General features: G+C 46.9%; 1 protein-coding gene across 1 annotated transcript; it reads left to right on the forward strand.

Annotated features, from left to right (window-relative positions):
- The first annotated feature begins 212 nt into the window (after positions 1-212).
- Lrrn4 (leucine rich repeat neuronal 4) lies at positions 213-11,663 on the forward strand. Its single transcript, XM_046433311.2, has 5 exons — positions 213-425; positions 1,429-2,095; positions 3,456-3,660; positions 6,610-6,747; positions 8,282-11,663. Exons 2-5 carry the CDS (start codon positions 1,438-1,440, stop codon positions 9,474-9,476), a joined length of 2,196 nt encoding a protein of 731 aa, XP_046289267.1. The 5' UTR covers positions 213-425; positions 1,429-1,437; the 3' UTR covers positions 9,477-11,663.
- Positions 11,664-12,626: the final 963 nt, after the last annotated feature.

Raw genomic sequence — 12,626 nt, forward strand, 5'->3', positions numbered from 1 at the left:
AGAAGCACCTGGCAGACAGAATGGGATTCCTGAGAAATGACAGAGCTGCCTCTGCCTCATGTACCTCTAGCTGCTCTCTGCCTCCATTCCTCAAGCCTGGAGAGGTGGAGTAAGGAAAGGTGGAGATGGGGAGGGCTGGGAGGAGGTGCCCGATCTGGAGAGGGGCAGCCCACTTCCCAGAAGGGAGGAGAGAGACAGGCAATGTGGTGTTGGCTAAAGTCAACAATGTCTTGGGGAAGGAGGGGCTGCAAGTCTGGAGAATCTCAGGCTCTCTCAGTGGACAGGGAGGGGGAAGGGCAGCTGAGAAAAAGTAATCCCTCTGGCATTCAAAGCTGAGTTGCTCTCTAAGTCACTGGTTCCTGGAATACATAAAACAAGATCAAAGACTGTCAAGGGGTATCCACACTCCACAAGGCAGCTTCTGGGTGAGTACGACATATTGCTGGATGAATGTGTTTCTGGCCTCAGTTTCTAGGATCTTTCTCCCTGCATTGACCCTCAAATAGCAGCAGGGAGGTCCTTTCCCTGGAGCCTGGGTGGTGGCTCAGATCTAGTAGTCAGCCTACAGCCAAGGCAGAAACACACATCTGTAGTAAGGGGGGGAGGGGGAGCAGTATCATGCAGTAACTTCAAGACCAAGGCCTGATAGAAGTAGTTTTGCCACTCTCTAGCCAATCCACAGCAGTGTGATCTATCACAATCTGATCTCCCAGCTTCTCTGTGCAATCCCAGGTACTCCTAAAACTCCCACCTAGCAACTCTCAACCACCCTTCCCTGGCAGTGCTGACACTGAAGGCCTGAGGTTTTGTTGAAACCTATATAGGATCAGGAAATCGTTGACTCCAATGTCCCAATCCCCAAGGCTGTTTTCTTATCCTGAAGGCAAACCTCAACTTACCCCTAAAAAAGGGACCTCAGAATTTATTTTATGCAAACTACAACTTACCCACAGCTGGGCAGTTCTAATGGGAAAATCGTGACAATTGAGTGTTATTGGGTATGACAAAAATCTTCCGTGAGTCCCATATTTCTATCCCAGAAGAATACCGAGGATATTCACGGCTGTGAATCTACAATCTGTTTACAGCAGAAAGGGGAATATTCCCTCTCTACTGAAGCTCAAGAGATAGGAATAAATAAAAGAAGGGGGTTACTGGGAGATTCAGGACCACAGCGGACCAATGCGGGAGGCCTCCCACAAGAAGAGGGAAAGGCATTGCTAAGAGAAGAAAGGGCAAGAAGTGTCACAGTGCCTGGGGTTCTTGATGGGGGAAAGCAGACAGGGGCAAAATCTCCGCGCACCTGGCGACACAGGAGATGTCCACAATGAACATCCAGGGCTTGCACCCTGGGGTGGGAACACACATTTGCCCTTCGTTTGGGGGTTTCACTGGATTTAACGGGTTGCCCGGCTGTCTTTCCCCCAGGCACTCACCATGCGGTGGACCCTGCTGCTACTGTGGCTGCTGAATGTGCTGCACCGGAGCCAGGCAGAGACTTTCCAGGAGAAGGTCCCCCTCTTCCGACTCACTCAGCAGGGGCCCTGGGAGAGTGACGCCAGCAATGCCACGGGCTCGCCCTGCGAGGGGCTCCTGACCACAGGAGCCTCGGCCTTGACCCTGGCCAACCGCAGCCTGGAGCGCCTGCCCAGCTGCCTGCCTCGCTCGCTGCACAGCCTCGACGGCAGCCACAACCTGCTGCGCGCCCTGAACATGCCCGAGCTCCGCCACCTGCCGCAGCTGCAGGTGCTGACGCTGCGCCACAACCGCATCGCAGCGGTGCGCTGGAGCCCAGGCGGCCCAGGGGGGCTGCACACGCTGGACCTTAGCTACAATCAACTGGCCGCCCTGCCTCCCTGCGCGGGGTCTGCGCTAAGCAACCTCCGCGTGCTGATCCTTGCCGGGAACCCAGTGCAGGCGCTGCAGCCTCGGGCCTTCGCCTGCTTCCCCGCGCTACAGCTCCTCAACCTCTCGGCCTCCGCTCTGGGCCTCGGATTCCAGGGTGGCATCACCGACGGAGCGTTCGCTGGGGCGGATGGCGAGCCTCTGGCCGCGCTCGAAACCCTGGATCTCAGCAGCACATACCTAGAGCGAGGTGAGGCTGGGAGCACAGAACCCGGCTATGCACACGCTGCCCGGGACAGGAAGGGTTCCTCTAGGCGTGACCCGAGTGTTTAAGTTCACAGTAGTGGTCAACAATAACACCAGCTACATTTCCCCAGCAGTGGGAACTTTACAATCTCCATTTTAAGTAGGAGGTTACCAAGTCACAGGAAGGTGGAATGGCACAGGTCATTTAATGCTTGGTGCTCCCAAATCGGAGTCCATCATCCATCCAGCCATCCTGGGTCCAGAGCCCAAAGCGTAGTCACTTTTTTTTTTTTTTTTGGTACCGATGTACCCAGGGCGCTTAGCGACTAACCCACATCCCCAGTCCTTTTTAAAATACTTTTTTTTTTTTTTTTTTTTTTTTTTAGAGACAAGGTCTCACTGAGTTGCTTAATTCCTTGCTAAGTTGCTGAGGCTGGCTTTGAACTCGTGATCCTCCTGCCTCAGCCTCCCGAGCTGCTGGGATTACAAACGTGCGCCATCCTGCCCGGCATGGTCAGTTTTGTATTGCTTCCCAGTATGGTTAGATGAATGCTTGTGGAATGGACACGTTAATGGTCACTTTTGGGGTTCATTGATGTATGAACTTGGCACCAAACGTGCAGTTAATGTGAAGTAACTGATGATCTCAAGATTAATTCATTGATTTTTCTACTCCCTTGGATAACATTGTTTCCGTGAATGTTGAATCATTTGAACAGGACCCAGGCAGGAGGTGAGGAAAATGGTTCTCTTGTGCTTGGTGTTCTTACTTTGATTTGCAAGGTTGGTTTTATTGCTTTTTTTTTTTTCTTTAAAAAAAAAAAAAAAAAAAAAAAAAACTTCATGTGTCTATAACCACCTGTCTGTCAGGGACAAAGAAACAAGAAAAAAACAAGAATGGAAAATACAGAGGAGAAGAAGCACATTCTCCATTTATTGGGAAAGCCACAAAAATTGGCTTCTGGTTCTACTCTGGGCTGATCCCCTCTCCTTACTTACATGCCTCAAAGGTTCCTCACTCCTGGGAGCCATCGCAGTGAAGTCTGGTTATTTTGTGTGCGGAGTTTAATCAGGTGAGGCAGCAGTGGGCTTGGAATGTCCTGGGTACCAGTCTTACTCTGTCCCTTCTCAGCTGTATGGCTTTGGGCCAACAGTTCTCCTAGACAACTTTGGCTAGAAGACAGGAAGGACTGGTCATCCCTGAGGGCCCTTTCAGCTAAAATGGCCATTCTTCTGAGATTCCCCAAATCAATAACTGCACCCATGCTTGTGACTCCTCTTGTCACTTTGTTGTTTCCTTAATGATGGGCTGACCTGAATTTGTGTCTTTTGGGGTAAAGGACAGTGTCCCCTCTGTGTTTCAGTTGAAACTGGGTGGATCAGAGACCTGCCGAAGCTCACGTCCCTTTACCTGAGGAAGATGCCCAGGCTGAGGATCCTGGAGGGAGACATTTTCAAGATGACCCCTAACCTCCAGCATCTGGATTGTCAGGCCTCCCCAGCACTTACTTCCGTCCACACACACATCTTTCAAGACACTCCTTGTCTACAGGTCCTTCTGTTCCAGAAGTAAGTGTTTCTAAGACACATCTTAATCACAGAATTGATTTTTGTTCTATTATATTGTGTTGAATTTTATAGAACAAACTGGATCTTAATCTTTCTCTCCCTGCTCTTCCAAATCTTCTCTGGGGTTTTATTCTTCCTCATCCTTTGGGGCAATTGGGACAGGTCTCAGATGATCCACCCAGCCTAATAACCAGCAATTCAGTCCAGTTCATAGTCATATTAAAGATCCAAACTCTTAGATATACAAGTTTCTTTTCAGTCCAGCTGAGAAATGTGCAGTAGGAAGAGGGGGTGAAAACATCAGGCTGGATGTTTTCTCTACTGGATCCACCTCCTTTCCCACACATCATACAAGTTCAGTCCCTTGCAGGGTTTGAGCAGGTCTGGGAGGGAAGGTCTTGCAGCTAAGATCTGGAGTTGGTGCCCTCTGGCATGGTGGATGTCCAGTGTGTCCCACTTTGGTGCCCAAGAGCAACCACTGATTTGGATGACATTTTTGATTGTTTGTTTGTTTTGGGTACTAGGGATGGAAGCCAGGGCACTTTGCCACTGAGCCACATCCCCAGTCCTTTTTATTTTGAGACAGAGTCTTGCTAAATTTCTGAGGCTGGCTTTGAACTTGGAGTCCTCCCACCTCAGCCTCCCAAGCCACTAGGATTATAAGTATGTGCCACTACACCTGGCACAGCCTGGTATTTTTAAGTAAAAGAAGAATAATAATACCTCCCCACCTGCCTTCCAGAGTCCAGTAGATACTGTTATAAAAAATACCAAAGAATTCTGCAAATATCACTGGATGTATTATTGACAAAAATCCCTGGGAAGTTTAGAAGTGGGTCTTGTTAGTTCTGTCTTACCCAACAAAGTCACTAGAGATGGACTAAAAGGCTGAATAGTTATTCAAAGACAGAGCCGTTCACTCCTTCTTTCCTTCATTCATTGAGCACACAACATTATGAGGGAAAACACTGTATGTGTCTGGCTCTAACTCTTTTTTTGAACTTGATAAAAATCCAAGAACTGTGTAATGTGCCAGAATATCAACAACATAAAGTTTCTTTTTCTGTAAAACAGAGATATGACAATAGTATTTTACCTTGGGGCTTTTCATGTGTAGAACACTTAATTTCTGGCATATAGTGGGTGTCTTATAGAAATAGCGATGATGATGGCGGTGATGGTGATGGTGGTGATGGCCCCTGTTTTCAAGGAGCTCACAGTTCAATATGTGACCAATAGCAGAAGCACATGCCATGTGCTGTGTTATAAAGTAGATGGAAATAACAATTCATCAGACTGGATTGGGAAGAATAGGTATGAAGGTGAATCCAAGCTTGTTTATGTGGGCATGGTTTAAGTTTCAATATAAATGGCACACACTTATAGCTGGCATTCCAGAGGTGATGCCTTTCACCTTCCTGGTGGCCAGAAGTGATAGAGCAGATCTGGGTGGTATGTCATTCCTTACCCAGAACATTAGCATCTGCCCCAGAGTACTAGTAAGAGGAGGCAGGTTCCCAGATAAATGGAAGAAAGGCATCCTTTGATAAGACGGGGCTTTCAGGAAAAGCCCAGCTCATGTTAATGATGAATTCTAACTGAATCCATGTAAAGGATGCAAAATCTATGAGGGCCAGGAGACTTGGAGAGGAAGGAGTTGAGGCCAAATACTCTGTGGGGACTCTAGGGAATAAAGGAAGGAGAACCAAGAATGGATTGCTGTTGCTAATACTATTTGCAAAAAATGACCATGGTAATTCCTCTCACCCCTGTCGGCGTGCCCCCAAAAAAAGTGGTGTCTATTTCTTCACTGCTTGAAGTTGGGTTTGGCTCTGTGATTTGCTTAAGCCAATGGGATATTAGCAAATGTGATGTAAGCATAAACTAGAACACAGTTGAACACAGGCTGGCCCTCTCTTGTTTTGGGGACCCATGTAAAAGTCTTTTACCATGTAAAAGTCTAGGCTGACCTCCTGAGTGATGAGATGCAAGGAGAAAGGTCCTAGCACACACTGTTGAGGCCACATACATGTGGGAACATCCAAGATCCTATGGCCTCAGCCGAGCTGGCCTGGACTACAAGAAGCACCAAGCAAACCCTCAGAATCATGTGAAAGAAAGAAAATATTTATTGGATCAAGCTATTAAGTTTTGGGGCACAGTTCTCTACTTAGCCAGAGCTAACTGATATACTTAAGTGAGGCATCTTTCCTAGGACTGGTGTCGTGTGCCATCACCTATGCTACAGCTGCAGTTGCATCCATTAATAAAGTTCTCATTAAGAAATTTGGGCTGGGGGTATAGCTCAGTGGTAGAGCAATTGCCTAGCATGTGAGAGGTCCTAGATTTGATGCCCAGCACTGCAAAGAAAAAAAATAATCTACCAATTATTGTCACTGGTCTATAATAAAAATATCTATTTATGTATAGAGATTTTCATTCATAAATACCTTCATCATGATATGACCTATTGGCATGAAAGTGTTATCCTTATTTTATATGAGAAATGATATTGACTCCATTAGGTTGGCAAAAAATGAGGTTCAAAATCATCGAATGTTTTATCCAAAGCAATATCCTCTAACCCCTAACAGAATGATTTTTCTATAACACCACCATGCCTTTCTGGGAAACATTTTTTTGGTACCAGGAATTGAACTGAGGGGTACTCGACCTCTGAGCCACATCCCCAGCCCTATTTTGTATTTTATTTAGACACAGGGTCTCACTGAGTTTCTTAGTGCCTTGCTTTTGTTGAAAATGGTTTTGAACTTGTTTTCCTCCTGCCTCAGCCTCCCAAGCCACTGGGATTACAGGCATGAGCTACCACACCCAGCTCTCTGGGGAACTTTTTTAAAGTGTCTGTAAAAGCCTGAGTTAATTGATTTTTTTCTTTTTTTGTGTATGTATATATATGTGTGTGTGTGTGTTTGTGTGTGTGTTATTCAGTTGCAACTTGAGTTCCTTCCCTCCTTGGACCATGAATTCCTCCCAGGTTCTATCCATCAACCTCTTCGGCAACCCTCTCACTTGCAGCTGTGAGCTGTCCTGGCTCCTTGTGGATGCAAAGAGAACTATCCTAAGCAGGTAACACACTTACAAAACAAGATGACTGAGGTTACTTCGCCTTCAGGAGGGAAAGCTGTCTCAGCGTGCATCTTTGCTCATGTGATGATGCTGGGCCTTTGAGCAGCTTTGCACAGAGCATCCCCTCCTCCATTTAGTTACACCAGGGTGGTGGAGGCTCTGTCCCCTTTCCTGCCAGCCAGAAGGGGCAAAGAACATGGAGGAGCTGCCTTGGGAGATTTTATATGGGTCAGGCTGGGTAGGTGGTGACCTCGCTTCTGCTCAAAATCTCAGTCAACAGGCCACATCTAACTGCAAGGAAAGTTGGGATTTGTCGTCTAGCCATGTGCCCAGTGGGAAAAGGAGGTGAGTCAGGGGAACAGCTAGCTTGTCTCTGCTACAGCAAGTGTATGTATTTTTGTCCCATTTTACAGACGAGGGAAATGGGACCCAAACAGATGAGGTACTTGCTTAAATTCATGCAGCCACTGGATGGAGAAGTCAGGTTCTATCTTCCTCCAAAACTTGACTCTCAACCACCAGACCCTGCTGAATCTCCAAGATGGAGTCTGGCTTCCTGCTCCTGGGCCATTTAACTCAAGGCCTGTAGGCTTTCAGAGCTGTCTTGCAGGACAGCAAAAAAAGAATTCTTATGCAAGTTTTGGCTGGAAGAGCTGTTTTTGCAGTGAGGGAGCCACACCCAGGCTGGTGCCAGGAGAAGATGGGGACTGGGGCACTAGAAATATCCCCCATGATGAGTACTCTCCAACCAGCTCCACCAGCCAACTGCTCCTATTTGGGAAACAATCCTCCCATCTGCAGGATTCTTTTCTACCTCCCACCCAAGCGCAGCTGCAATGTGAGACATAATCTGTACTCCTGTTCCCCAGGTTGCTTCCCAACATAGGTGCCCAGGCCCTCTGCCATCCAGGGTTTCTTGCTATGGTATTGATGAAGGAGTTGAGAGTTCAGGCTGGAGCTAGAGTGTGACTTCCTACCACCTCCTACTATTGATTTGGTGGTCACTTAATCTCTCTGTACCTCTACTGCCTTAACTAGAAAATGGGTATAATGGTGCCTACCTCATAAGATAGCATAGACTAAATTAGTTTAAAGTGTGAAGGATAGAATCCAGCACATGGCAGCACTCAGAAATGTTATCAAGTGTGTGAATATTATCATGAGTACTCACTGCCAGGAAGTGGACAGGTGAGAACAAAATGGCCAACTATCCTTAGAGAGTTGGGATGCTCAGAGTGCTTGCCCCAGGTTAGGTTCTGCCATTGACTAGCCATGGTATTTTGGGCAGTTGGTTCTTCTTTATGAAAATCAGCTTCCCTCTCTGCCCAATGGAAGTGGTGATAGGAGCCTTCTGAATAGATATATTGAGGTTCAGTGAGGCCATGTGTGAGAAGCACATGCCAAGTTAGACGTGTTGGCAAGAGACATGTTGACAAGCCTTGGCAGGACGGGACAAATGCTCTGAGGATTTGACACCCAGCTCACATGCAGCCTCAGAGCCAGGCATCTTCTAATTGGTTGGCTTCCTCTCTAGGGCCAAAGACACTATGTGCATACCAGCTGCTGGATCTGGAGGTCCCTTCTCGGTTCCTCTTCTGCTCTCCCAGCTGCCTGATCTGTGCAGGTCAGACCACAGGACCACCGTCCTGGCTTCAGACCCACCCTCCTTTGACCACTCAGGCTATACACCATCTACACAGGGTCCCTCCACCCAGCCTGCAGGCGGCCAACAGAGCGTCACCAACACCCCCTCCCACCCTGCGGTTTCCCTCTCACAAGCTGCATGGACTCATGGTGATGCTGGGGAGGGGACTGCCCAGTCCAGTGTCAACTCCACGGCAAGTTACTATAACTTCAGTGTTCCACCCAATGCTGCCAGCATAGCTGGGACAAATCATGGAGGAAAACATACCACCAGGATTGTCCTTGAAACTGATGTCTCAGCTGCCTCCACCCCACAGGCCAGCAAACACCGTGGTCCCTTCCCCACCTCAAGGAACCCCGTGCACACATCTCAGACTGATCAGAGGTCACAGGCCACCCCCCAGGTTCCCCAGCCAAGTCCTTCGGAGGGTGGGATTCCAGTCGTCTTGTTGGATGACTATGGTGAAGAGGAAGGGACCAAGGAAGAGGTGAGAGCACCTGAACAGTATGTCCCTTGTGATTACCATCCATGCAAGCACTTGCAGACCCCATGCGCCGAACTGCAGAGGCACTCAGGGTGCAGCTGCCCTGGCCTCAGCCGGGAAGACACTATTCCAGACCCCCCCAGACTGCAGGGGGTGTCAGAAATGACAGACACATCAGCACTCATCCTCTGGTGTGCCCCCAACTCAGTGGTGCATAGGTACCAGATCCGCTACTTCGCAGAGGGCAAGGCAGAGAACCAGACAGTGGTAGAGAACATCTATGCCACCGCCCGTCAGCACCCTTTGTATGGGCTCTCGCCTGGCACCACATACGGCGTGTGTGTGCTGGCAGCCAACAGGGCTGGCCTGAGCCTGCCTCGGGCCTCAGGCTGGAGGAGGGCATGCACCAACTTCACCACCAAGCCCAGCTACTTGGGCATCTTGGCAGGACTGTGTGCAACCAGCAGTCTTCTGCTTATCAGCACGCTAGTGCTGTCTGTGTGTCTCTGCAGGCGGGGTTGGACGTCACACAGGCAGTGCTACGATACACACTTGGTGGCCTTCAAAAACCCAGTGATGGCTGAAAGCGTAGCTCAGTGATAGAGCACTTGCCTCGTGTGTACCAGGCCCTGAGTTCGATCCCCATTACCAAAACCAAACAACCAGCCTTTGGTTATCTGCTGGAGCTCCAGATCCTCAATTAGCCCAGCTTCCTTCTAATCAAACTCCATCTATGTGCAGAAGAAAATACAGAGGACTAAACAAAGGACAACTGCCGCAGTCTGGCTGGGCACAATCAGGAGCCACTTGTCAAAAGAAGCTAACTTTATTTTTAGAACCACACACGCCAAACAAAATAGCCTCTCAGGAAAAACCCTCAGAGCCTCAACTGCCACCACCGGCTTTCCACAAGCCTCTCTCTCCCACACAAGCTTCTCTCCACCTCCCACAATCCTCCTGCTCTTGAGGCCGATTGGCTGGGTCACGTGGGCGGAGCCAAAAAAGTCCCCCAATGAGCAGCTCCGTGGTCTGAAAGGGCAGGGAAACAGTCCAATGAGCATCACCGCAGAGGAGCCAATCAGCTAGATGTTGCTGGGGCCGAGGAGCCAATCAGCTAGATGTTGCTGGGGCTGCTGTGAGCCAATCATCAGCTGGCAGCTGGAAGTTTGCTGGGGCCCCTCAGGCTGTGGCTCTCAACAGACAACAGAACAGTGGCCCAGTGGGCTCCAATTCCATGAAGCCAGCATGCCCGGGGCACACAGGGAACTTGCCATACTGTTTTTTAGCTCAAAGAACAACTGCTTTCCCTTCCTTCTACTTTGCTCAGAAACCTGGTAAATGTCAGAACACTCTCATTGGCACCTGCCATTCTTTTGTGTGGTCTCATTGGGTTTTCAGCAGTTACGTGTTCCTCAGTATCCAGTAGAATAATATATGGAAGTTGGAAGAGAGAAAAACAGAAATTACATAAACCAATGTCTTCTGTCATATGGGAAATGACTTCCTTGGGTCTTCTTAGCCAAAGTCCCCTTACGGTCAACCTTTGGCCAAGGCACAATTAATGAGCTGTATTATTCAAGGACTCAACTCCAGTGGATTCTTAATCTGAGAACTGGCAGCCAGGGAAAAGAGCTACTGTGGTTTCCTGAAGGCCTTCTGGGTTTATTAGTTGCATTGCAAAAAAATGTCCTTACTGCCTTACAGTTAAAACTGGTCTTCTGGGAACATCTCTGAAATGCAGGAAAAGGCTCTTAGCTTAAAAGTCAGCACTTACTGCATTTCACCCAAGTCTAAGTGGACAACGTTACTATAAATTCCTATTTAAGGAAGAATAAGCTTACTTTTACAAACTTTGTTTAGATCTAGAAAAGAAATGGGCAAAAGAGAACCTCTAAGCTCTGGCCAGAAGCCAAAGCATCTCTCAATTATATCAATGTCTTATGATTTGTGTCTTTGTGTAGGATGCATCTACTCTTTCATTTATGACAAACTTAGGGGGGGAAAGTGATTCTATGAAATTATAACTGGGGCCTTTATTTCTAGATTTTGACATTCTATATTAGCATTAATCTTCTGTGGCTGCCATATTACCAGAAACTAAATGGCTCAAAACAGCAGAAATTTACTTTTTATAGTTCAGACCAGAAACCCCAAATCAAGTTAGCAGGGTTGGTTCCTCCTCTTGAAGGTTCTGATGGAACCTTTGCTTCTTTTTCCCTTCACTTCTGATGGTTGGTGGCAATCCTTGGTGCTCCTTAGCTTGTAAGATATTATTTCCATCATCTCATGACATCGTGTCCAAATTTCCCTTTTCCTGTAGACATTAGTCATTTATTAAGGCCCACTGTAATCCAGTATGACCTCATGCTGACCTGATTAAATCTGCAAAGACCCTATTTCCAAACAAGGTCAATTCACAGGTACTCTTAAGGACTTGACCATATCTTCTGGGGGGCATGATTTACTCCATAACAGCAATTTTTTTCTTTTCTAAGAAAAAGCCATTTGAATCCTATATATTTCGTTCCCAAAACATTCTGCAGAAGCTAAAGCATATCAAATTTTGAACTGAATAACTGAACACTATATATTTCTAGGTGTTTGAAATTTTGAGTTTCCTGAAATTCTTGTGTATCTCTAACTTCATCACATATGCAACCAAGAGAATTAGACTGATTTAAAAGATGTCTCCCAGCTCCTACTTCAAAACTGCAAAAAAAGCCAAAAATGTGACAAATTAATGTAAAATCTTGACATGTAATTAAACGATCCCAATGTTTTTACTAATATTGTCTATTCGGTGAAGACTTCAACTTTGTGTATTTTGAGTCTATATGCACAAGTACTTGAATATGCCTAATTTACTACAATTGCAATGTTTTATAAAATGGCAGAATTTATAACAATCCAGGCTCCAAGAATCTGAGGAGACTTGGACCATTTTTTCTAATGGTAGATGTGGAAAAAGTATATAGAACAGAGCCAGATTGATCTTAATCTCAACATGATTATGGATCCAACTCATGTCACCCCAAATAGCAACACTAAAATGTAAATAAGTGTTAACAATGCATGAAATCCTAAATTTCCCCATAACTACAAGTCTCCTTTTTAAAAAAATATATATTTTTCTGTGCTCACACCTGGCTAGTGCTGAGATGCCCTCTGCGTACTTCTTGGATGGTCTTGTCAGTGGGATTCCCACCTCCAGCCTATGAGAGGGCGAACAGCCAGCTCCACGCCAATCTTCTTTTCCTTCTTACCTGCCTCCATGTAAGATCCAGTGGTGGTAGTGTTTCTGACTGCAGGCTTCAGAAAGCTCCAAGCCTAGAGTGGTTAAGCTGCTTATATGACAACAGGAAAGCCAGGACCAGCAAGAGGGGGCACACTGAGGCACAATGCTAAAAAGGCACAAGCTTTACTTCTAACTTCCCATTTTAACTTAAAGCAGATCAACAGGCTGTGGACTGGATAATCTCACAGTATGATCTCATGTTATACTTGGGTTAAAACCAGGAACAATGGGCAGCAACAGACCTCCACTATTAATAGGAACCAACCAGCACCAGCTAGTCTTCTCCTCCCCGACTTGTACTCCCCACTCTCTTCAACATGATAGTGTAGCAATAAGGTCTTTTATATTAGATGGTCCCAAATCAATGACTTTTACAATTAAGTACAACTGAAAATGGACTTCATGAATCAGAAAACTTACATAATGGGAGAGGATGAATACACACCATGAACAAC

Source organism: Marmota monax, unplaced genomic scaffold, assembly GCF_021218885.2.
Source record: "Marmota monax isolate L192 unplaced genomic scaffold, Marmota_monax_Labrador192_F-V1.1 WCK01_AAM20220418_F8-fsc00014, whole genome shotgun sequence".
NCBI classification, from domain to species: Eukaryota; Metazoa; Chordata; class Mammalia; order Rodentia; family Sciuridae; genus Marmota; species Marmota monax.

Bases quoted from the DNA above. Each gene is read 5' to 3' on its own strand.
- Lrrn4 (XM_046433311.2), top strand. From the start codon at position 1,438: ATGCGGTGGACCCTGCTGCTACTGTGGCTGCTGAATGTGCTGCACCGG. The intron at 3,661-6,609 runs GTAAGTGTTTCT...TGTGTTATTCAG, and splicing joins CAGGTCCTTCTGTTCCAGAA to TTGCAACTTGAGTTCCTTCC. The intron at 6,748-8,281 runs GTAACACACTTA...CTTCCTCTCTAG, and splicing joins AAGAGAACTATCCTAAGCAG to GGCCAAAGACACTATGTGCA.